General features: G+C 47.0%; 1 protein-coding gene across 1 annotated transcript in view; it reads left to right on the top strand.

The window, feature by feature from the left end:
- SPTLC1 (serine palmitoyltransferase long chain base subunit 1) overlaps positions 1–25,053 on the top strand; it is a 46,628-nt gene extending 21,575 nt beyond the window's left edge. The window contains exons 7-15 of the mRNA XM_006203270.4: positions 1,990–2,119; positions 5,558–5,647; positions 10,147–10,254; positions 12,388–12,483; positions 12,843–12,939; positions 14,053–14,107; positions 18,655–18,772; positions 21,797–21,870; positions 23,629–25,053. Coding sequence (XP_006203332.1) covers positions 1,990–2,119; positions 5,558–5,647; positions 10,147–10,254; positions 12,388–12,483; positions 12,843–12,939; positions 14,053–14,107; positions 18,655–18,772; positions 21,797–21,870; positions 23,629–23,722 — 862 coding nt within the window. The 3' untranslated portion in view covers positions 23,723–25,053. The remainder of the gene's footprint in view (positions 1–1,989; positions 2,120–5,557; positions 5,648–10,146; positions 10,255–12,387; positions 12,484–12,842; positions 12,940–14,052; positions 14,108–18,654; positions 18,773–21,796; positions 21,871–23,628) is intronic.
- The last annotated feature ends 926 nt before the right edge of the window (positions 25,054–25,979 follow it).

The following is a 25,979-nucleotide window of genomic DNA, read 5'->3' on the forward strand; positions in this document are numbered from 1 at the left end:
CAGAATTCCCTTAGAGGCAACATTGGCCCTCCTAGAGAGTTCCTTCGATGGAGGTCATCTGCCTAAAGAAATACTGTTTTTTTTTTTTCATTTTTAAAGAAATACATAGTTAACCCGCCAGGTAGCTCCGCAGAGCGCATAGACCTCCTCTGGAAGGTGCCGGAAGGTGTCGGGGCTCAATCGTTGCTCCTATGTTTTTTCTCTTGATGCTGAGCAGGCTGAACGTATGCAAGCCAGGGCCAGCCACCAGCTCTGTGACAGCACGGTGTCCCTGTGAGTCTGTGGTCACAGCCCACACGGTCACTCCCACTGCCTGATAGAGTCGCCCCACGTCGCAGCACCCTCACCGCAGCTCCTGGTCTTTGCCGATCTTGCATCGTGACTTGTTAGGAGCATAGAAGCCATGAGTTGGGGGAGCTTCCTTAACCTCCCACGCGCAAACCTACACACGTGTGTCCACATGCAGTGGATGCGTGCTGTTGCTGTGGACTGTGGAGGGAAGGGCGGAGAAGAGTGGTATGAGGGCTGGCAGAGCCCAGGCAGCTGGTTACACCTGTCGGAAGCACCTGCCTTCAGCCCGAGCCTCGGTCATCTTTTGAGTGGACGGTTAAATGACTCTTAATTTTAGGCCTCAGATTGACTTTTGTTTCCCCTTTTTCTTTGTAAGACCGTAGCCAGAATTTTAAAAATGCAAATCTGATTTTGTCCTGCTCCATTTAAGAGTTTCCACTGTTCCTGAAATAAAGATCCAGGTCCTTATTACGATCTCGTGGATTCCAGACTTCGTTTTCAGGCCCATTTTCTACCGTTTTCCCTTAGGTAATCGTGCTGTGCAGCCTCACTAGCCTTAGGTGCTCGTTTCCTCTCACCTCAGGGCCCTTGCACTTGCCAAGTCCCTGTCCCTACAGTATCATTCCTCCTCTCGTCTCCTACTGAACTCCCGCTCGCCCTGCACGTGCACCGCCTCTGCAGGAAAGCCTTCCCCAGGCTCTCAGGCCCGATCAAGGCCCCTTGCTGCACGTGGGCAAACCTGTGCCACCGGAGGAGTTCGGTGCCCTTGTGGATCCAGGCCCACAGAAACCCCTGCGTCCTGTCAGAATCACTCTTCTCCTCAGGCCTCCCTGATTTAGAAACAACACGCGCGTGCACATGCCCTGCTCTTTGCTCATCTTGCCCCGACTCGCTGCACCCTTTTTTTTATAGCACTCTCAGCAGTTTGTACCAGCCCGTCGCCTAGGGTGGCACTTGGCATTTATAAGTGCTCGGTAAATACCAGCTCAGTAAGTGAATGCCCGGAGCTCAGAAGAGGGGTCCAAATCGCTGTGACCTCAGCCCCCTGCCCCGTCCTGCTGCTTCCCCCTCGCTGTCGGGAGCCTGTGGGACAGCAGCTCAGGCACGGGCTGCTGGCTCTCCCTGCAGGTTTCCAGGGCGCTTGTGGCCCGTTCTTCCCGCAGCCCTGCAGTGGTTAGCCGGGTGCGCGCCAGCACGCGGCCTGGGCTCCATCTAGGAGGTCTTCCGGAAGTTTAATCCGCATACTCAGATTATGGGTTATGTAGACTCTCCTGGGTTGTGTAGATTCAGCGATCCAGTATTGCTTTTCATGGCAAAGTAGTGGCAGAGTCGTGTGGCAGCCAAACCAGAGATGCCACTGGTGGTGAGATGTGCCAGTGTTTCATTTATTTTTCAGGAAGAGAAAGTTACTGTGAGTAGCTGATAGACTATCCATAGTGAGATGCTTGGTGATTTCTCAGAGGTCAAGATGTGGCACAAGTGTGCTTCTTGGAACAGAATCGATACGGTAGTTATGTGGAAAGACTTGCAGAGCGAAGTGCAAACAGTGACGTATTAGGGTTCAGACATGCTTTATTTATTTGTGGTGTTCAACTTAACAAGTGGTTGTTGGTCAGCTTACAAAAGCAAGCATTCCTCTTCTGAGAATGCTGACAAGGCCCTTTACACCCTAATTTGATGGCTCTCTCTTCCTTGCAGAGATAAAGCTGCCTGCTTTGCTATTCAGAAAGGATTACAGGCCTCACGCAGTGACATTAAGCTGTTTAAGCATAACGACATGGACGACCTGGAGCGACTGCTGAAAGAACAGGAGATTGAAGATCAAAAGGTATGATTCTTTTGAAGAAAATTATACGGTTCTTTTATACTTTCTAACCAGCTAAATTATAAATGAAATGGTAATTTGTCATGAAAACTTGCCTTTGGATCACATTTGAATATTAAATAAGGGGGCTTACTAAATGCACCTCAGGTTAGAGAGCCACGTCTGATAGTAATTGCCTCATCATTGCCATCATTACAGCTGGCAAATTTGGAGGAAGGTAATCCGGGCAGAGAGAGAGGAACGCTGCGCGTTTTGGGGGGAGGGGGCTGTGTACTCCCGGCTCTGCAGAAATGACACCAGAGCTCCTTGGGGTGGGAACAGGATACACCTGGTGAATTCAAAATGGGTTTATTCATATCACAATAAATCATGTGTCAATTAACTGGAAGAAACAGTGGCAGCAGATCTTAATTTATGAATTTATGAACAAAGGGAGGCTCGCTCTCCCTACCCGCACCGCACCCCGGAGCGCGGGGCGGCTGCTCCCTGTGGAGACAGTGGCCCTGGGCGCGGTCCTTCCGTCTCGCAGCCCGTTCACGCTGCTGCTCCCCAGGCACCTGCAGAGCACCTGCTCCTCGGTGTTCTGACTGCAGAGTGTGGCAGGGGGATCGCATTCAAAGCGTTGCTATTAGCACTAGCATTTCTTTTCCCCTGACAACGTTGGATGGAGAAGGCAGCTCTGCTCCGTGGCTCTGAAGCAGCTTGTGGAGACTGCACTGGGCGCCTGGCACCACAGGCTTTGTCTCAAACACCACTTTCAAGTGGACTTTTCCAGGGCAACTCGTTTATAACTCGAGTAACTGATAAAAATGCTCATCATATTCCTTAATTTTATGTTGATTTCCACTTTTCTGGATGATTTGCGTTACTCCTTTCGGATTCTGTCATCTTTGTTTAGATGATCGCCTAGGAGCGGCGCCTCATGAATGGGCACGTTCTCGTGGTGAACACACATAGACCACCGCTGTAGATGTGCTATAGATAGGTGTGCTGGAGGCAGCATTTCATAGTTAACACAATTTAGAAAAAGATCTATAGGGAAGATCATAAAATTGAGACCCTTCCAATGAGGAATTCTTTCTGTACATTGTCGAAAGATGTCCCTTGTTCTGGGTCAGGGGTGGAATGCTGCCACGCTGAAGAACACTGCCTTAGAAAGCGTGACCAGCGAGCCAGCCTGCTGCAGGGATCTCGTCACGTTAGCACAGTACAGATTTGGAAGACATTATTCAAGTTTTGTGTGTCTTTTATGAGATTTATAACCCATGTAACTTTTTTTTTAATGAATAACAAATCAAATTATCTTAAAATTCATTTCCATTTTATAGTTTTTACCTTTTTACTAATTTCCTTATACCACATTTTCCTGCCCAGAGTGGGCTTTCTAAATCACTTTACATTTTGGTTTTTAGAAATAATTCTTTTTCAGTTTTATTTTCACAAAAATGATAAATGCTACATTTTAAAATATATTCTACTTAGGTGCTTGTGTTTCCTTTGAAAGTGAATTGAAATGCTGCACTTTAGTCTGGGTGTGGATCAAGCTCTTTTTGTTGGTTTCCCAACTGTTGTGGTTTGTATGTTTTTTTCATTCCTTTTCTTACAGAATTTTCTTGTCCCATATTAATTCTTCTTTGGGGGGGAGAAAAAAAAAAGACAGTACCCAAGAACAGCTGTTAGAAGAAATAAAAGTAACTATGAGCAACTGAAAAATAGTCTGACGTCACTAACAGTTAGAGAAGTTAAGGTGGGAGTTTTTGCCTGTCCACTTAGGGAAAACTTTTTTTGTAGTGATAATCAGGGCCACACTGACGTGTGATAAGACAGGATTCTTAAATGCCATACCCTTGGGCCCATATCTGGGGTGCTGTCTTTGGAAGATAATCAGAAATAGCGTCAAAGATCGAGGAATATTCACAGTGTGATGTAAAAAAGCAGAATGAGGGAACCAGCTGGAATCCAGCACTGGGAATAGTTCAGTAATTCATGGTGTATTCTCAAGGTGTGATCTTAGCTCTCCTCTAAAATCATGGTTTAAATAATGTTAAATAATGTGGAAATGCTCACAGTGTCGTGTTTTTAAGACTCATGTCCTAAAAATACTGCAATAAAATCCTGATTTGAACAAAGTAATGTACAAGAAGGCCAAAACTGATCAGCGTGTGGTGTGATGAGCTAATTTGTTAACTTCTTTTTTGTACTTTTCCATTCTCCAACATCCCTTCACTGAATATTTTAAAAATCATAAGAAAAGTACTTGATTTTTGAAAGGCAGGGAGAGGCAGGACGCCTCCTGTGTCCTTGTCTGTGACCCCAGCAGACCCACGGCCTTCAGGTTTGAGTCAACGACAGAGTGAAGGTGACTGAGAATGCTCAGTGATGTAAGCTGCCACGTACTTCAGCAGACACCTTTCTGAGTGTTCCCACCGTGGGTTCTGAAGTACCCCTTCAAGAGCAGCTCTAATATTTGAGTTTCTAGCTGTTCATTAGACATAGGCTTAGAGGCAGGAAACCTTTGAGTAGAAAGGTGGTGGCAGACTTTGTCTGTGGGTTCGGTATGTTTTCAGTGCGACGTACCTGAAGCAGCCACAGATTCGGCAGTGGGAGGGTTAATCGGTAGCTTGACGTCAGTGGGTGTGGGAAGGCATGTGTTACTTGGAAAAGTCCCGCCACCCGACTGCCTTCAGACGTGGCTGGATGAGGTCATGGTCCAGTTTTACTTGACCCACTAATGAGGAGGAGGGACGGAAAAGGGTTTCGTCTGTTTTTTGGTAGACAAGGGGGAGCAGGGTTTGTCTGCTTTTCTAACTTTTCATTAGGAAAGTTTCTGGCACATTCAGAGGCAACACAGTAGTGTAGTGAAGCCCCCCGAACCCTCCTCCCAGCTCTGGTTTTGGTATTCTGCCGTTCTTGCACCATCTGGGCCTTCACCTGACCTCCTGCTCTGTCTCTGCGATGCTGGTTGTCATTATAGATCTTTTTATTTTAGGTAAAACTTACAGACATTGAAATACATAAATCCTGGTCATACAATTGTGACCAGTGGTTATACGTTTGTAGCCCAGGTATCACGGCCCTATCATGACATAAAGCATCCCTATCTCCCCAGAAAGTCCCCTTGCGTCCCTTCCCACTCGCCCTGGGCTCACAGGGTTTTGTGCTTTAATGTATTCGGTGTCTAAACAGTTCGTGTGTGTGTGAGGCCTTCTAGTCGACCATGTGAACTGAAAACGTGTCTGAGAGAAGAAAGCACTGTTTTTCATTTCAGAATAACAGGATCTCACACCTTGAGCTTGAAATTGATTTAGTCTATCTGTCTTATCTGTTTATTCATTTATCCTGGGGAGTAAATCCTGTAAGGTGGAAGTGCCTGAGAGCATGTAACAGATTTTCTCTCTGGAGTCACTGAAATTTAAAGTGTCTGGTTTTTCCCTCTTAAAGAATCCACGCAAGGCTCGTGTAACTCGGCGTTTCATTGTCGTCGAAGGGCTGTACATGAACACCGGGACCATTTGCCCGCTTCCGGAATTGGTGAGCAGCCGTGTTTGTTCAGTGTTTTAGTCTTCGGACTCTTCGGCAGTTACGCCTTTTGTTTATGACCACTTTGAATGTATAACATCTTCATTGCTTTGCTAAGCAGAAATCATAAACTCCTTCGAATCATAGCAGGGAAGTAGATGAACATTGAATGCCAGCTCTGGCCTTTAAAGAGTATTCAAGGCGGGGGTACAGCTCAAGTGGTAGAGCGCATGCTTAGCATGCACGAGGTTTTGGGTTCGATTCCCAGAACCTCCTCTAAAAATAAATAAATAAACCTAATTACACCCCCCCCCAGAAATTACACACACACACAAGTAAAGGGTAATCAAGACTGAATTTTTTAAAACCAAATTTATTGAGTGTAATTGACACGCAATAAAATACGCTTACTTTAAGTGTACAGTTTGAGAAGTTCTGATAGATGTACCACCACGACCAAGATACAGAAACATGTCTGTCACTCCAGAGGTTCCCTCATGCCCGTTTGTACCCCCACCCCTGGCCCCAGGCCACCATGGATCTACGTTCTGCTCCTATACTTTAATTCTTCATAGAGTTTTATATAAGTGAAAGCATACATATTTTGTAAAACTCAGCTTTTTAACAAGGGGGAGCAATACGCTGTTTTTAGAAACCATGAGTATTGAGATTCTTTTTGTAGGTGAAATTCACATAACATAAAATTAGCCATTTTAAAGTGCACAGTTCAATGGCATTTAGTACATGCCCAGTGATGGGCACCCATCCACTGTCCAGTTGTAGAACCTTCTCGTCACTCCCAGAGAAGACGCTGTACCCGTTCAGCAGTCACTTCCCATTTTCCCTTGTCCCTAGCCCCCACCAGTCTGCTTGCTGCCTATATGGGATTTACCTACTCTGGATGTTTCTGATAAATGGAATCATGTAATACATGACCTTTTGTGTTTATCTCCATTCACCTATCACCATGTTTTCATCATTTATCCAGTTTGTAGCGTGTATCAGTACTTCATTCCTTTTTAATGCTAAGTGATATTCCACTGTGTGGATGTGTCACATTTGGGGGGTTTTTGTTTGTTGGCTTGTTTGTTTAATGCGTGTTTTTATTGTTTCACCTTTCAGCTTTTGTAAACAGTGCTGCTGTGAATATTCATGTACGCGTATTTGTTTGAACCCCAGTTTTCAGGTCTTTGTGTACATGCCTGACAGTGTGCTTGCTGGATCGGGTGGTAACTCTGAGTTCACCTTATTGAGGAACTGCCATGCTGTTTTCCACGGTGGCCGTACCACTTTACATTCCCACCAGCAATGGAGGAGGGTTCCCGTTCCGCCACATCCCCACCAATGTGTTCCTGGGTTTTTTTTCAGTCTTCACCATTCTAGTAGATGTGAGACACATGGTTATGATTTGCATTTCTTACATGACCGATGACATGAGCCTCTTTTCTTGTGTTTATTGCCCATTTGTATTGTCCTTGAGGAAGCATCTGTGGACGTCCTCTGTCCATTTCTAAACTGGGTTGTCTTTTTGTTAAGTTGTAAGGGTTCTGTGTATATTCTGGATCCTAGACCTTTATCAGACGCATGGTTTGCAGGTCTTTTCTCCCATTCTGTAGGTTGTCTTTGCATTTCTTCAGCAGTATCCTTTGATGCACAGAATTCTTAAATTTGGTGAAGTCCAGCTTATGCAGTTTTTAGTTGTTGCTTTTGCTTTTGGTGTCGTATCTAAGAGACTCACTGCCAGATCCAGTGTCATGAGAGTATGCCCTGTGTTTTCTTCTAAGAGGTCCATCATTTTAGCTCTTATTTTAGGTCCTTGATCCACTTGGACTTAATTTTTGTATGTGCTGTGAAAGAGGGGTTGACCTTCCTCCTCCTGCGTGTGGCTCTCCAGTCCCTGCGCCATTTGTAGACGAGACTGTTGTTTTCCCATTGAATGGTCTTGGCGCCCTTGTGAAAAATCCGTTGACTGTAGACGCAGGAGTCTCTTTCCAGACTCTTGGTTCTGTTCCATTCATCTGTATGTCTAGCCTTATGCTAGTACCTGCTTAATTACTTAATTTCTGTAGCTTTGTGGTAAATGTGAAACCAAGACATGTGAGTTCTTCATTTTTGTTTTTTTCAAGATTGTTTTGATTACTTGGGGTCCCTTGAAATTTCATTTGAATGTTAGGATCAGCTTTTCCATTTCTGTAAAAAAAAAAAATGCCATTGAGATTTTTCATAGGGATTATATTGAATACTTATACTGCTCTGAGAAGTATTGCCATCTTACTGATACAAAGTCTTCTCATTGATGAACATGGGATGTATTTCCATTTATTTAGATTTTTTTCTGTAATTTCCTAAAGCATTGTTTTGCGGTTTTTGCTGTACAAGTCTTGTACCTCTTTGGTTAAATGTATTCCCAAGTACTTTATTCTTTGGGATGTTAGTATAGATGGAATTGTTTTAATAATTTTTTGGGGGGTTGCTCATTGCTAGGTGTAGAAATACAACTGACTTTTGTGTATTGATCTTATATCCTGCAACCTTTGCTGAACCTGTTTATTAGCTGAAATCCCACTTTGGTGGATCGTATTCTGTCTGTGGGACCATGTCATCTGTGAGCAGAGGCAGTTCTACTTCCTCCTTTCCAGTTTGGATGCCCTTCTTTTTCTTGCCTGATTGCTCTGGCTAGAGCTTCCAGTACAGTGTCGAGAAGTGGCAAGAGGGGCATCCTTGTCTTGTTCCTGATCTCTGGGGAAAGCTTTCAGGCCGTCACCACTGAGTACGACTGTAGCTGTGGGTTTTCCCTAAACGCCCTTTATCAAGCTGATGAGGTTCCCTCTTATCTCGGACTTGTTGAACGCTCTCATCATGAGAGGGCTGCTCTGCCAGATGCTTTCCTGCATCGGTTGAGTTGATCATGTGGCTTTCCTTCATTCTATTAATGTGGCGTATTACAGTGATTTCTTTTTCCTGTATTGAACCACCATTGCATTTGACCATTGAAATCTGAATCTGAGTGAGTCCATCAGTTGAATAAGGATTCAAAACAAGGGTTCATGGCTTATTTTTAAGTTTTTTTCACTGTTTCCTGAGGAAATCTAGATACATTATAAATGTCAACAGAAGACATGACTTGTTTTCCTCTGCTTCCGTTTGTGAGTGTCAAAGACTGACAGAATAATGTGGAAGAGAGACTGGGCCGCAAGATACTGGAAGGGTGTGTCATAGGGGTGTCATAATAAAGCAGTGCTGGTGGGCAGATATGCAGCCAGTGAAGCAAAATACAAAGTGCAGGAACAAATCAAGCATATGTAAGTAGTAAGCATGTACAGATCACAGGATACAAACTAGGGCTTGACAAAGGGACTTCTGTTTTGTTTCCCTTATTTGTCTATTTATGTACCAGCACTGTAATAATAATATGAAACATTTTCTAAAGCATGGTTTTTAAAAAGTATCTCATTCATACATCTCATATTACTGGATGGGAAAGAGTCAGTGTTGAGAATTCATCTGTTCATTGTTAATGAAAATCCAGCTACAAACCCAGTGGGCCCCCTTCCCAACTTGATACTGATTAGCAAGATTAGCCTGTAAATCTTGAAAAATAAATTATCAGAAGCTCACGATGTGGGACATCAGACCATCCCACACATTCTGTGCCCCGTTTCTGTAGTTTCAGTGGAAAAAGAGCTTAGTGATTAAACCTTTAGTAATTAAAGGTGTGATTCTGGCACAAAAGAGGATTATGTGAGTCACAGAAGGATTTGAGAGCCCAATTTCTCATGTCACGTCTATAAAAATTTAATGATTGATAATCACCGTATTTTAATTCAATTGTGAAACTTGATCACATACATATCTTATAGGGGGTAAATCAGGTAAACATTAGGGGAAAAATTCTGTACACATGTTCAGCTTCCCAGCATATAAACCAGGAAGATTATGAAACACTTAGAAGAACATATAGATAAATGTACATCTAAACCTTTGATGGGAAGGCACTTTCTTATAAGCCTGAAAGCAAAGGGAAAAGAAAAGATTAAAAAATATATTAATGAAAACTTATTCCACATTTAAAAATGAACCTAAATTAAAACACGTTGCCTCTGAGGGAAGAGTATGTCCCTCTCCCTAGGAGTTTGTGTATATGATCCACCTTACTTAACACTACTTCAACAGCAAAACCACAAAATGCGAAAAAGGTGTCAGTAAATAGAATATGAAGGGGACACTTGTTTATAGTAAAAATCTGAAGCAGTAGCCTGTTAACTCAGCTGGGAAGGGGCACATTAGGTGCCTGAAAACCTTCACTGCCCGTGGGAATGCCCTCAGTAGTGATTTTGAGGTTACAGATTAATTTTAGCAAGTAGGCATTTTCACAGGTATGAACTCACCAATATTGAGGATCAACTGTACATGCTTTTTCTTCTTCTTTTTAAGTTTAATTTTGTTCTCCCCCTGTGTTCTGTGTGCTGCTAATCCCCAGCACTTTTAAGTTATGTGTATTTGCCACTCAGGTTAAATTAAAATACAAGTACAAAGCAAGGATCTTTCTGGAGGAAAGCCTTTCGTTCGGAGTCCTGGGGGAGCATGGCCGAGGAGTCACGGAACACTTTGGAATCAATGTAAGTTCTCCTTTTTCAGAACGCTGCCTCAGATGGAAAACACGCAGTTCCCCCCTGCTGGGCAGGTCTCATGGACACGAGACAGTGCTCCGCATCCGTGTGCAGGGTGCAGCCCTGGTGTCTGTCGCTTCCCTGAGCCCACAAAGGGTTGGCTCAGCCAGACCACTGGCCGCATCTTCCCGTGGTGGCTCCTCACAGAATTTGTGTTGTTTTCATAGTAACATTTGATCCCAGCTTTCAGTGTCTCTTCTCTAGACATAGTTAAATTTGCCTTCCAGTTTTTCCTTACAATCAGTAAGGATTCCCTGAGTAGTTCTTTAGAAAGATACTCTTTCTACTATTTAGAATTCCATATGCTCTGTAATGTGTGTATATGGGGGTGAGTTTTGTATGTTTAATGTCAGAAATAGCGCTGGCACGGATTCAGCAAAGCCCCTCACGGTCCCAGACGACTGGAGGGAGTTTGTCATGTTTGCTTTTGCTGACGGCAAAGGAGCCTCAACTGGCCTCAGTTGTAGTGGCTTTGCTGGTAGAGCCTCAGGGAGGAGAGCCGCGGACCCACCTGCAGAACATGTCTTTACCCACCGGCGTGTGGTTGGGTTAAAGGAAGCTTTTCTCCGAATCCTGTGCATGAAAGTTTGCACCTGCGTGAAGAGCGGAACATAAAAGATAAAATCACCTTAGACTATGTGCACCCCTCCACCCACACAGACCTAAGAAGAGCACAGAGCGGGGCGGACGTCGCACGAAGCTAACTGACGCGCACGCCTCAAAGACAAACTCACGTCCGGCACTTAAATGCACTGGAGAGTGTGAGATCGACGGAAACATAAATTCAAGTAAAATTTGCACTAGAGCAGTTTATGAGGCTTGACAGTTTTAAAGAAGGAAGAAGCCCCGTCTGCCTTCACTGCCCCAGGTGTCTGACTGCTCTCGGCAGCTGCCACGACATGGTACTCACCGGTAGGAGTGCAGAACGTGCGGGCCTTGCCTGGGCCCTGGTTCGGACAAATACTGTAAAGAACAAGCTTTGTGAGACAGAGATGCTCAAACACGCAGTATTTGACTTTACGAATTTTTTCATTTTTTAGGTGTGATAGTGCTTTTGTGATTGTGTTTTTGAAAGAGTGCGTATCTTTTAGAAGGTCACACTGAAACATTTATAGACAAAAACATATGAAGCCTGGGATTTGTTCCAAAGAAATGATGAGGGCATTAGGGGGCTATCCGTGGAACAGGATTGTCCGTGAGTTGATAATTTTTGGATCTGGTGATGGGGGGGTCTTCATTCTCTCTACTTTTGTGTAAGTTTGAAGTATTTCACAGTGAAAGGTTGAAAAAGAGTGAGAGTGCACAAGTTTCCTTGTATCTGTGGACCGCTTAGAAAAACACCAGATGAGATCTGACCAGTCATGATGTCGTTGTCATGGCCACCAGTGAGCAAGCACTGAAGGCTGCTGTGTACCAGGATGGCACTTGGTGCTGAGGGCTGGAGCAGAAGGTGAGGATCGAAGGAACGCTGAGGCTTCGAGAAGACAGTGGGAATTCAGGAGCCCAGGGCACACGTAGGTTTATTCTCAGTTGGTCCAGTTTGATCAAAGCGTGCATCGCCGTGATGTTTGGATAAACTGATTTCATTTTTGAAAAGATGAAAAAGGTAAATGGGATGTAGGAATAAAGTGCTCAAAACTCTGATAGTTTGCTATTTATTTCTCTCAAGTACCTTCTCCGGGGAAGGCCAGCTAGACCACTGTCTTAGCGAGGAAGGGTCTTATCTTGTACCTCTGAACATTTTTAGCATCAAATAGCTTTAGATTTCATCCTTTCTCTGTCTGTTCCACTGTAAATAAATTGTCAGTGCATGGTGAAATGGCAAAAAGTGCGACGTCAGACACCTTCAGAGGCCGGCTTTGAAACGTCATTCCTTTTAATGACTGATTTTGTGTGGCTTTTCCTTTATTGTCACATAGCTGGCTTGTTTGAGTCCAGATGTGGACATGACTACTGCTGAAATTCTGTCTGTAGACTTGACTTTGGCCTCTTTTATTCTTTTCTTTTTCTCTCTTTAAAAGCCTGGGGTGGATCTTTTCTTTCAATTGAGGACTAACTACCACTGTTCCCCTTTGCTGGCAGATTGATGATATCGACCTGATCAGTGCCAACATGGAGAATTCGCTTGCTTCCATCGGGGGATTCTGCTGTGGCAGGTCTTTCGTCATTGACCATCAGGTGGGTTCTTTTTAAAAACAAAAGCAAAAACTGAAACTGATTGCTCCTCTGGTCACCAAAAAATGTAAATACTCATTACAGAATTTCATTCTAACTTTAGCTGAAGACACATTTTTTATTTAGAAGTCAGTTTGTTAAAGGATCACCCAGAACACTTACATTTAGAAATGATTGCCCTTTAAAAACAAAGTTTAGTTTCTGTCGCATGGATAGCTCCTGTCCATGCCTGGATCGTCCCACCTCATCGTTTGTACACACTGTTTGGTAGGTGGTGCAGAGATTTGGTGCCTTTAGATTTCTTTTAGCCACAAAAAAAACCTCCAAGTCTTTGTGTTTGTGGCTTGTTTGTTTCTCCTCAGCGACTCTCCGGCCAGGGGTACTGCTTTTCTGCCTCGTTACCGCCCCTGCTGGCCGCTGCTGCCATCGAGGCCCTCAACATCATGGAAGAGAACCCAGGTACGACCTTTAAGCTCCGGAAATCAGAGACGGCGCAGGTCGCGTCAGCCATGCTGCCGGGTGGCCTCTGGGGAGGAATTAGCTAGAGGAGCTCGCACACCGGCCAAAGCTGCGGCTAAGCATCACATCATCGGGCATTCGTGGGAAGAGTGGCAGTGAAGACGCTGCCCCTGCCTCAGAGTTTCGGTTTAGAAATTCTCTCCCGCTTCCGGAGATGAAGTCAGAGCCAAAGTAGGGCTGGCTCCGCTGGTGGGCAGAGGTGCCTGAAAAAGGAGGGGTGAGCCCTGGGCCAGTCACCACACGGCTTATCATTTCTTTGAGAAAGCAGCTGCCGTGTGCTGCTTTGGGGTACGTGTACTGTAGCTTCGTCTAGTTTTCCCCTAAAGCTTCTGAAGCATCAGTTGTGCTGAGGCCAGACTGGTTTACCAGCCACTGACGCCGGCTTGCCAGGCGGGCAGCTAAACTGAAATGTGTTTTGAGCCGTGATACCGCCTTCTTGTCAAAGCGTGAAACAGAAATGGAAAAGCAGGCCTGGGATTTCTTAATTTTAAATTTTCTAGATTTCTGCAGTTTCAGCATGGGTTTTTAATTCAGAGAATCCGTAGACACAAGCGTTTCCATGTACGCTTTCATGGCCTCGCTGGTCAGGCAGCCCCGCGTCCCCGTCTCCCACTCACGTGCTTCAGTTTGTGACGTTTCCTTCAGGAAAGGGAAAGGACCCCGGAAGAGATCTCTGACAGGACCGCAGTGTCAGGCTCTCCCCACGTTGTTGAGGCTTCAGAAATAAGTAATAGACATTTACCCTCTGATTCTTAGCCAGATTACTTGCAGAATTTACAGACTCTTGGTAAGAACAAGAGCCGCTGTTTTGCTGTGGAAAACCTCATCCCACATTTTACAGAAAACGGGTGAGAAGCAGGGAAGGTGCAGCCAGGATGCACCAGAGACGGAAGCTGGGGCCTCCGGAGGCGTTGCTGGCGTCTGTTTGTGTGCTGTTAGCAGGTGGAAGGGTTTGCAACATTTTAAATGGATGAACCCGGTCTTTAAACTATTTTTAGGTTAGTAATATCAAGTCTCCCAGATACACTATCGAATGTATTTTTTTCCATTCAGGTATTTTTGCAGTGTTGAAGGAAAAGTGCAGACGAATTCATAAAGCTTTACAAGGGTAAGTTTGACGTATTTTCAGCGAATGTGAAGTTTATCTGCGCCACATTTAAACGACTCATGACAAATTTGAATGGTTTTGGAGTGCATTCAATAAGCCTCGGTCAGTCTGACTGAATTCCAAATAAGAAACCAAAAACTCAAACCACTCAAATTGGTCTGCGTGCATGTAACCAGAGTGTCCATTTTGTCCTCGTTTTAAAGAATCACAACTTATTTTTCTAAAAATGTTACAAGCTCACTAGTGAAACATTACAGCAGTATGGAAGGTAAAAGATGGCAACAGATCAGCATGCTACCCCCAGAAATAACCAGCATAGACCCTGGAGAACCTCTCCACATCTGTACGGATGAAAGGATGTAATTAGGTGACAGTGAGTTCATACTGTCCATGTTGCTTTTTAGAAGATTACCAAGTTTTATTTTAAACGACTTAAAGAAAAAGAAACGAGTGACATCGAAGCGAACCTTATGAGTGTTCTGGTTTTTGGTTTGGTTTGGTTCCGTTTCGTTTTAACGACGTAAGAGTAGTTCTTTTAGGTTCCTCTTGAGAAAGAAGCTGTTGGTGACGTCTTCAGGCAGATTTCTGGTGTTAGAGCAAATGATCTCGCCTTACCCACTTCATTTTGCCTTTCCAAGGTGAAACCTGCCTTTTCAGTCACGGAAGACCTGTTTTCTCTTGCCAGACACAGAAACTAGAAACTTTTCTAAAAGAAAAGGACAGTTGATAAATAAGTAGGTCACAGATGTTCCAGATAAAGTTAAAGGCAGAAGTAATTAAAGTCTGAGTCTGACTTCACAATCGTGACGAAAGTTCTTACATGATTTATGGTAGAGAGAGATTATGGTTGTTTCCAGTTACATTGGTTTATGAAATATTAATAGACCAGCACAGCACACTGGAGACACTATAAATTCAGTAACATCTGCCTCAGATGCCCTCTATTCTGTCTAGCAGTATTAGTATGTTTATTTTAAGTCCAATTCTCTACTTTCCCCAGTTCTTTCACACCTTTTTTTCTCTCCAGAATCCCTCACCCCCCGTCTCCCTCCACCCCCCTTTAGCTGACAGCCTCGTCCTGTCACTTGGGAACGCCCTCATTTTCCTGACAAACCTGTACGCCTGCGGTATCTGAACCAGTCTTCCTCCATCCATCACAGCTCTGCTTCCTGAAGGACCGAGTGCCCTTGGGTGTCCCCTCTTCTTTCTCTTCCGTCTCTCCCCTTTCCTGAGTCATTTGATTCGCACTCGGGGACACTCTGTCCTCTCTTGTCTTGAATCCCGCTTTCGCATGACCCCACACGCCCCTCTGGCAGTTAGCCCATTGCTCTGCCTCTCTCTGTAGGCAGTCTCTGCAGAGCTGTTTGTGCCTTCCCCGCACCCTCACCGCTCGCGCACGCTGGGGGCGGCCGCAGTCCGCCTCCGCTCCCGCGCTGGAGCAGACGCCCCGCGGAGGCCCGTCTTGCTGAGCGCATTAGCTCCCGCGCAGCGGCCGCTCTGCCCGTCTGGCCGCGCTCTCTGGATTCCGTTGCACCGCACGCTGGTGCGTCTCCGGCCTCTTTGAATTGCTTCACCTTGGCTCCTCTGCAGGCTTTCTCTTAACATCCCTCTCGCTAGAGCTTAGTCCCTGCGCCTCCTTCCTCTCTTACCTTCTTGGAGAATTGCTGTCCTCCACACCTGGAGTTATAGATCGTTGCGTGACACCTGCGTGTAGGCACCCCAAAGAATGGTTTTCTCCAGTCGCTCCCACTCTTTGGGCTCCTGGTGTCCCATCCTGTGGCTTCCTCCCCAGCCCCTCGTACCAGACGCACAGGAGAGGAGTGGGTGCAGGTTGTGCGAGGGTCAAGGGGGAGCAGGAACAGGACACTGAGGAGGCCTCTGTGGCAGGAGTGGGGAGGTGGGGGCATCCATCCAGACCTGGGGCCTTTGGGTTTGCTGTAGTCTGGGATCAGCTCTCTTGTATCTGTATTATTCCTACTATTTTTATTTTTGTCGTTTTCTTTTTTTTTCTTTTTTTAAATGGAGGTACTGGGGATTGAACCCAGGACCTCATGCGTTCTAAAGCATGAGCTCTGCCACCGAGCTGTCCCCTCCCCTCTGCCTTGTCCTGCCATTTTCATTTTTATGATACTCTTCCCAGGACTTTGCCTAGCACAATTTTTTAAGTTTGATTTTGTTTTTTACTCATATTTTATTTTCTTTTATTGGTTTCTAACTTATTTTTCTACTTTCTTGTTTCATTGAATTACACTTATACTATTTTTCAAGACCTTTACATTTAGGTTATTGGTTTTATTATTTTCCAGTAAATACCTTAAAGGTAAACATTTTCAAGGGCAGGATTTTCAATGGTGAGTTCTACATAAATTTTTTTGGTCTCCTCTAACCTGTGATTTGCCTCTGCCATCTCGGAGGCTGCATTTAGGAGAGGAAATCGGCAGTCTGTGCTAGTTTGCCGCCTTGCTGGAGTCTTGAAGCTTCCCTAAATCCTGACAGGTAGTTGTTGCTGTCCGTGCTCTGCCGGCACTGTAAGCACGTGCTGGAGACCACGGCTGAACTGTTGGCTGTCCCGTCCCCGAGACCCAGACCAGTGCCTAGTAATTACAAATTTGGTAAAATAATATGGTAAATAATATGTTCTCCAAAATTTTGTTTAAAGAATAATAGGCTTTGAAACACGGCTCCTGTGTGTCTGAACTCGAGTTATGATTCTGTGTCCACGTGGTTTTAGTTAAACTTTAATCTGGCATTCAGCATCCAGGCATCCAGAAAAAGGGCATTTTGTTTCATTCCTTCTCCCACCGGCTTGCTCCACTCATGCAAGATGAGCCCAGATGTCCAATAACAAGCTGGATTAGGCTGCAGGTGCCTTGTATGTATCAAGGGAAATCCATTTAATTCATGTGAAATGCTACTTGGAAAGTTTTAAGTCCATGTTTTAAGTTCTCCCCGGGAGAACATGACCTAAAACAGCTGATACTTCTCTGTGTACAAGTTCAGCACATTCAGGATTCACCCAGGAAATGGGTTGGAAAGCATATTTTTTAGTCTCTACATGAGTAAAACAACTAATCTATGTAAAGTTCCCCTACATGCCAGACGCCCTAGATTCTAAGCTTCCGTGACTCAGACCTGCAGCCTGGTTCTTTGAGAGATCCTAGCACGACGTATTGCATTGAAAGAGAAGAGACACAGTCAGGGATGTTCAAGGACGGCCTGAGAGGCAGGCGAGCGTAGCTTCCCCACCGCCCCTGGTGCCTGTCCCACGGCTGTCACCCACGGCTGTCACGCGGTAAAGCGTGCTGAGTCCTGAACGCGTCAGAGGGATGGGACATGCTACCAAGTGCCTTTTGTGCTCGCTCCGTGCTAAGGGAAGAGCAGGTCTTTCTGGGTAAAGCGGACCAAGTGAAAAGTGTCTGAGATGTATAGCCCAAGGAAAGTGGCTGTATTCAGTATCTTGCAATAACCTTTAATGAAAAACAGTATGAAAACAAATATATGTGTGTGTATGTATGACGGGGACATTGTGCTGGGCACCAGACATTGACATATTGTAACCGACTGTACTTCAATATAAAAAACAAATGAAATAAAATAAGATTAAAATAAATAAATAAATAAATAAAATATTTAGTCCAATATCAAATAGACATTTCTGTCCTAGGCGATAGGTCCAAAAATCCAGCCATATTTTTATTATAGGATAAAAATGGACTTTAAATGAACCTGCTTAAATAACATGGCCTGTATTTCTCATGACGTCTGTAATAAACATTTGGAAATACAGGATTTCACCCCCAAAGAATCTCTCCCCCTCCCTAAGAAAGGAGAAAATAATAATTTAAGTAAAAGTGAAAATGTAACATGCAAAGAAGAATGCAGCTTTACAATCAAAATATATTGCTGGTGGTCATGATATAAAATTTTAATGTCAGAAATCATCCCTGTAATTCCATGAATGACAAGATGCAAACTAAATATTTAGATAATTAGCAAGGAGCAGCCTTATCAATTAGAATAAGTCCTTAAAGGAAACAGAGTAACAGAAAACGGTGGTGCAGAGGCTTCCCTAAAATGGGTGATGAGGGAGGCCCCCGGGCAGTGACCCTGGGGCTGGGAGCACGCGTGGAGCAGTGGGAAAATGGGAGAGAGTGGATGAGGAGTGGAGGCGACAGGGCCAAGGCGCAGGGTCCAGTGGGACTGCGAGGGACCGTGTGAGGAGGGGCCACCCCAGCCAAGCTGGGTGAGGCCCGTGGACCTCCTAGGGGGAGGCTGGGGACGACGGGAAACGGGAGCCCTCGTGTCCGCTGGCTCGTGGCACCAAGCTCCCAGAAGCAGCCCCACAGGGGCCTGGACTCGGAAGCGCCGCCCAGAGCAGGCATGTTTCCCTGGCTGCTTCTGACTTGGAGTTCCACCACGTGCTGGTTCCCACTGAAGCCCCGAGTTCCTCCTACATTCATTAATGCAGGCTTTATTTTAAAATCATTTACATGCGAGAAGTCTGGGCTGGGCTGGACTTAGGCTTGTGCGTGTGTTCCCTGTTCCAGCATCCCTGGATTAAAGGTGGTGGGGGAGTCCATCTCGCCAGCATTTCACCTCCAGCTGGAAGAGAGCACTGGGTCTCGAGAAGAAGATGTTAAGCTACTTCAGGAAATTGTCAACCAAGTAAGTATCCAGTCACTCCTGTGAATTGCCTCAGATCCTTCTGCCCTGAACCCAGGCGGTTTTTAGTGTCAGTTTTAAGAACCGTCTCTTTGCCCCAGGAGATGGGGTATAACGGAGGTTGCTGGTCGCCCCTCTGGTGACATGGAGTTGTTCTAACGCCCAGCCTCCCCGGCATGTGTCCCTGCCCCGGGCACACCTCTGCTGACCGGCTGCAGATTATCCCATTGGGTCAGTTGTCAGCTCACACTGAAGCTATGTTCTGTGCCACAGCCCGCTTCCACTCTGAATCATCAGTCTTCCAGAAAACCCCCTTGCTCACCACGTAGAGAGCCAGGCTTCTATACGTGCAGGCGGGACGGCGTTGTGTGCGGCGGTCACACGCAGCACTGGACAGCTGGCTGCCTGGGGCTGAACCCTCAGCCTAGCTCGGAACAGGTCACAATACTCTTGCCACCAGAAAAGAAGAAAGAAAAGCCACTTCGTTACCATGCCTGACTTGGGAGGCTGATTTAAATGTCTTTACCTTCTGAAAGTCACTTTACTACTAACTGTACCTTAGTTATTAACTAAGAAACGCGTCACTGGGGAAGGTCACTTGCCCTTTCCTGCTGCGCTCCCCCAGGTCCTCTGCCCTCACTCTCCCCCTTGTGAGGGGCTGTCAGGTGGCCCTGCAGCACGGGGCGCGCGTGCCCGCCTCTCGCTTGAATCTGACATACACGCCGTTTGTATGTGAGAATGAACACAGGCTTCATTCTGCTTCCTTGTCCTGATGATTCCTTCCGGAGGCTCCTGCCCCGAGTGCGTGCCGCCAGGGGTCAGGGTGACAGTGATCCTGCCGCCTTCGCCCGGCTGCGGCACAGTGAGGTCAGGCACTTGGCCCCTCCGCGTGGAGACGGGGGTGCGAAGCCAGCCTCTGCCTTCACGGCTCGCTGCACCGTCCCGTGTCCTGCGGTGTGCGAGCCACGTCACCTGCAGCGGTCTGTTCACAGAGAGCCGCTCACAGCTGTGGCCTTCTGGAGCCAGCTGTCTTACAATAAAAAATAAAAAAATAAAGCCAACCCAGAATCTGAGATTCCTAATTGAGGAAACGTGTCGGGTCCCGAGTGATCAGGCCCGAGTGACTCTGGCCTTGCTTAGTGTCACAGGTGTCCCCTCAGGTACAGCTCTGCGGACACGAAAAGAGACAGATTCTTAAAGGGCAAGGCGCCCCACAGACCTCTTCCACTGCCTCGATGTTTCTGTGATTCCGCTTCAGTGTGAACAGATACAAGACGAAGCATAGCGTGCTTGTCATTAGGGCTCTCACACAGCGTGACACCAAGGCAGATTCATAAGTTAAATACAGGCCCAACGGGCAGGCCTAGCGAAAGGCGCGTGACACGCGTTCGTGTGGCGGCTGCGTTTGTTTCCTGAACTGAGCTGCCGGGTGGCGTGGCCGGTGCCAACCGCGGCAGAGCGTGCCCCCCTCGGTGTCCGTGGTGATGCCCTCGGCCTCCCCGAGCCCCCCCCCCCCCGCGCGCCCTCCGGTCTGCACGCCCCTCGTGTCTCTGGGCGCCGGGGCGCCGGCTCTCCTCTCCGCGGGGGGCAGCAGCGCGCCCTTCCTGCCGCTCTGCTCCGGGGGGGACCGAGCAGGGGCCGTGCGAGGAAGGGGCTGGAGCCTGCGCTTCGGGGATTGGCCTCAGGACGAAAGGGGAGAGTGGGAGAGTCTGTGGGTGGCCCACGGTCCCAAAGAGACGTCTCTGGGTCGCGCTCGGGACCGGCTGCCTTCGGGAAGCCGTCTTGGGGGTCGGATGAGGGGGACCCCTCGGGGCGGGAACAGGACACTCCCCGAATAGGAAGGGAGAACAGGGGCCTCACGGGTTCCTTGCATCGTCACGGCTTCCGCCTTCGAGGCTTTCTGTCCTGTTCCTCTTCGCTCTTTCTTTTCGGTATTCGAAGGAGAAAAAAAGAATCATGGCCCCGTTGCTCTTGTTTAGTTTAAGCTTTGTGAGACTGAGAGGTTTTGCCAAGTGTTTGCTGAGTTGCTCTATGAAACAACCGTCTTCACAACTGAGCTGTGGTTTCTGTTCCTGGCTGCCAAGACTAGAAACAGCCCGTCCAGACGTTTTCAGAAGGAATTAGCATTTCCAGGGACACTTCCAGAGTCTATGGTCAGCAAAAGCCGTTGCCTGGTGGTGGTTCCCACCTTTTCCTGCCATGCGGCTTCCAGAGTGGCCCCTCTTCAGGCAAATGCCTGCGCTGCTCTACGCTGGGTTTGGGGAGTTTTTGGGGTTCTTAGTACCATTCACATACCATGAAGTTCACTCTTTTAGAGTCTCCACCTGAGTGGTTTTAGTAAGCCTCTCAAGGAGTCTACAGTCTAATTCCAGACCATTTCACACCCCAAAGAAACTTGCGTAAACCATCCCCTTGGTCTAACTTGATGCCTTCTCTGTTTTGACAGTGAATGTTTTTAACTTTTTAAAAACGTTGACAGGTGGCTCATATATGGGAAAGCTGAGCAAAAGTGCCACCAGACTCTTCTGTGCCTGGTAGCAGCAGGCCCGGGTGCAGCCCCCGGGAGTCAGATGCCCTGCAGATGCCTGACGGAGCAGTTTCTCTCCGAAACGATTCCTCCGGCGTTAGACGCCCGGCTCTGGGTCAGCCTGCAGGCTTGGCTGGTGCTGCTTGCCCTTGTCCTGAGTCTGCCTTGCCTAAGAGGGTAACCACTCGTTACCCATGACTGTAAGTCAGACTGAAAGGCCAGCATCGTGGTGCACCAGCCATATCTCAGGGGGCCCGAGGGCCTCTCGGGTCCCGGCTGCAGTGCTGGACAGCGCCGAGTGAACGCCTCCGCCACGCAGAAAGTTCTAGAGAACAGTGCTGCTCGAGATGATCTTGTGGCATTTTGTTCTGCCTTCCGGCAGTTACGACTGGACAAGTGAGTTAAAGCTACCACTGAGGGTAGCACCTCAGCGTCCCTTCCCGTTGTAACTGCCGGCGTCTGCCGCGCAGGGTGTGAGCACATTCCTTTTCTTTTTCCAGTGCATGGACAGAGGCGTCGCGCTAACTCAGGCGCGCTACTTGGAGAAAGAAGAGAAGCACCTCCCGCCTCCGAGGTTGGTTAAAATGTGACCTGAGTTGCTGTTTTCTGCTTTCAAGTCTGTATGAAATATATTACGTTTTGAAATTTTGTTGGAAGACTATCACAGGGGAAGGAAGAATGTGTATCTTTAAAAGGTAGAGAAACCTGTTTCTGTGCTTAAACTGGGCGTTTTCCAGTTTGAACTGAAAAGCCCCTCAGGACTGCGCACCCCGCCGGTGAACTTAAGGAAGAGCTGAGGTTCCCCGCGACGAGCCGGGACAGCCCGGGCTCCCCCAGGCCAGGCCCCACAGCTGCGCCACGCTGCAGGGCCGTGCCAGCCATCCGCTCCACGCGGGCGGTCCCGCGTCCTGCGGGGGGGCACGGTGTCCCGGCCCAGGCGCTGTGCAGTCTTCATCTGGCAAAGGCTTGTTAAACACCCGAGGAAAAGCAAAGTGATGGTGGGGGAAATGTAGGGAGGTTCAGCCCCCAGCCGTGAGACGGTGCCTCGACGCATGATTCAACATTGGTGTTCGGGGTAGCTCAGGTGGTAGAGCACATGCTCAGCATGCACGAGGTCTGGGGTTCAGTCCCCGGTCCCTTGTCTAAAAATGAATAAACCTAATTACCTCCCCCCCCAACAAAAATAGACAGACAGACAGATGGATAAATAGATCATAAAATTGGTGTTTACTCAACAGAACTTTGATTCGGCCCCAAAGCACTTACGGTGTAGTCGAAGGAGGTAGATACCCAGAGCATGAGTGTTCAGGGTCGCGACACAGGGCCAGGAGGTCACAGAGGAGGAGGGTGTGGTTAGTTCTGGCCTGGGAGGGACTCAGGCTTCCGGCAGCAGGTGATGCTTGAGCTGAGCATGGAAAATCGAGTGGGTCCAACAGGCCAAGCTGGGTGGGCAGTCGGGCCCTCCAACAGGGTCTGCAGTGATGTGGAGACCTCTGGGTGCATCTGGGGGGCCCGGAGCACAGGTGCGAGCACCAGGGAGACGGAGGCCAGGGAAGACCCAGGGGAGCACACGGAGTCGGAGTCAGTGCCATGCAGGCGTGGACCGCCAGGCTGGGGCCTGGAAGAGCACTCTGGCAACAGCTCGGAAGTGCCCTAAAGATCCTGCTCTCTCAGTTCTGATTGCATCCACCCGAAGTTGTGTCCTGTGTTTCACAGGGACAGGGGCCGCCCTCGTTTTGTGCCCTTGGGACTCCACGCCCAGGAGTGACTCAGTGACTGTGTGTCCAGTGGACAGTGTGGATGTTTGCAGAGGGGAGTGAGAGGGGCAGAGGCAGCATTGCCCTGTCAAGCTGGTGTTTCTTGTCTTCAGTTTCCAAAAAAAACTTGAAAGTTTCTGCCTTGCATCACAGTAGTGTAGAACTTCCGTGTGACTTACTGAATTCCAGTGATGAACGGCCGTGCCCTCGTTAACTTGAGAAACGCTGAACCCCTGCGTTGGGCCTGGCACCGCTTGCAGCGGTGGATCATTTAAAGGACAGGGTTCCCTGCCGTCCCTGAGCAGAGCCCTGCTGCAGGTGACTTGGACGAGCTCGCTAGCAGTCCAGGCGGGGAACGGCAGGCTCGGGCAGTGGCCAGGTGGCACGTGCTGTGGGCTCGCGGGACAGCAGGTCCCCGCCGCAAGTGCTGGGCCGTCCCGTAGCGGTGAGAGAGCGGCGGGGACAGGGGGCCGCGTAACAGCGGAGCTCGATTCACAACAGCACGTAGTGAACTGGCCCTTGATACAGACTCTCATTTGACAGTACTTTTGTGTGTGTCCCTTATCCCCTCTCAGCATTAGGGTGGTTGTCACGGTGGAACAGACGGAAGAGGAGCTGGAGAACGCCGCGGCCACCATCAGTGCGGTGGCCCAGAGCGTGCTGCTGTAGTCCGCGCCGGGGCCCGGCGGCCGCCCGCCACCCGCCGCGCAGACCGGCCCCGGCGTCCCTGCGGAGCGAGCCAGAAGGGGGCCTGCGGGCGCTGCACGGGGTGTCGCTGGACGGCGTGGGTGCCAGCTCGTGGTAGGACCCCGAGAGGGGTGCTGGTTACTTTTTCAAAGAAACCCATCTAAAAGCCCAAGAACTGATTTTTTTTTTAAGAGGAAAACTGATGACAGCATACCGCTGAGGTTTAAACTGTGCATTCAGTACTGTTTAAATGGTTTACTAGCACTAGCGTTTTATATTCGTGCTTTTGTTGTCATTGTTTAAGAAGCGGAGCATCAGTTAATCTTCTTCCCCTTCTGGTAGCACAGACGGTGTAAGCACTCCATAATATTTCACAGAAGCCTGTCCACGACGCGAAGGCTTACAGGCGCTTCAGCGTGTATGAAACAAAGTGTGTTCTTTTGTTTCAAGGTCTAATTCAGCCACACCTCGTTCAGTCCTCGTCTCGTGAAGCTCAGCGGTGGCTAATATATAAAGGAACACTTTTTGTGTGATGATTATAGACTTTCATTATAATATATTTGACTCCTGGAATTTTTATACGCACTAAATACTGATGTTACACCGTTTGTCGCAGTGAGTCCTAGCACCCTGACCGGAGGACGGTTGGTTTACTTCCTAAGTGAGCAATAATGTAAATCAAATACTACTTTATTTTAATATAATGACCTTTACATTTATTATGTGTTGACTTCTGGTTTTGGAAGAGGGTTATTGTAACGATCCCAAAACAGAAACCGTGTCCTCGATAGTTCACAATATCTTGAACGTACTGTTTTTTTGTGTAGTGGGTTTGCTTAGGGACACACAACTACAGGCTTTTTCTAAGCTGAGGAAAAACAAGATCTTTATTTCTGTTCACCTTATGAAATTCCAGATATCTACAAAAGATGTGAAAGCACTAAAAATAAAAATTTTAAGCTGTGCTTTAGCTGTTTTTTCAGTAGCAAACCAGGTTAGGTGGTATAAATGTGTGTGACATGTGCCATGAGACAGCAGACAAATGTTACACTGGTATTCCTTCTGTTATTAAAGGTAAAGAAATAAAATTGTAAAGAAAAAGAAAAGGTCATTTTTATAATCTATGTTCATATTAACAAATGGTCTTCAACATCTTTTTAAATAACATATATTTTTTAATGTTTAGTTTCTATTTTGCTTGAGGTATTTTGTACGTATGTGCCTTGTGATTGCTGCTGCTTTAAAGAATCCAGTGCTCTTTGGGGGATGAATCTGTTTTGTTTTTTAATGAAATAAACCTACATTCCTGATAATCAGTCTGTTTACACATGCAGTGTGTTCGACAGAAGAGTCTTGATTTTAAATTCCACAGACCTAGGGTAGTACTGTGTTGGAGGGAGGTGTTGTTCGGAAAATACTAATTTAATTCCTTGGTGCCTTTCTTCTTTGTATAGTATCTGAATTCCTTGGTTCCCACTGATTTGAGCCATGGCCATGGCCACTTACGACTGTAAAAATACTAGACCTATTATTTTTATAAGCAGATAAGGATTGTAACTTTTCAGATACTTTTATAATTCTTTCTGAGTCAAAATTGCAGTATCTAGATGTTTATTGCTACTTTTAAAAAATGACTGGAAGTTCCTGGAAAAGATGGTGGAGCAACACATATCATTTAACATCACTCCTTGAAACACATCATCCACATGAACCAAAAGTAAAGACTTTGTAGTCACTCTATAGTTCTAACCCAATCCAGTAATATACACCATAAAAAATATCTACTAGAAACCAATGAATTTGTATAAAACAAGCAAAATGTTGAGAACCAACAACCATCTCAGATCTGAAGCAGGTGACAAGTTTCTGTTCTAGAAGGGTTCCGAAATGCTCTGTCAGTGATGCAGTGTTTAGGGAGGCAGTGGCCCGGTGAGCAGCGTGGAAACCATTTGGAGCCTGTTTCCACTCAGCAGTGGCTCCCCGGGAGGCAGGAAGCCACACGACTGCTCCCTTTCTGTTGTCTGCAGGAGGTTCCAGCTCAGGACAAGTGGGGCTTTGAGGCAGGTTAGGACAGGTGGGCCATGGGCCCAAATATAAAGCCAAAACTGGTAGGGGAAAGTATTTCAAATCTTTGGGTAGGCAAACATACGTATATATACCAAAAGCATAAACCATAAAAGAAGAAATTAATAAGTTAAGCATCATTAAAATGTTTGCTCATCAAAAGACACCATGAAAG

The sequence above is a fragment of the Vicugna pacos genome, chromosome 31 (assembly GCF_048564905.1).
Source record: "Vicugna pacos chromosome 31, VicPac4, whole genome shotgun sequence".
Lineage (NCBI taxonomy): Eukaryota > Metazoa > Chordata > Mammalia > Artiodactyla > Camelidae > Vicugna > Vicugna pacos.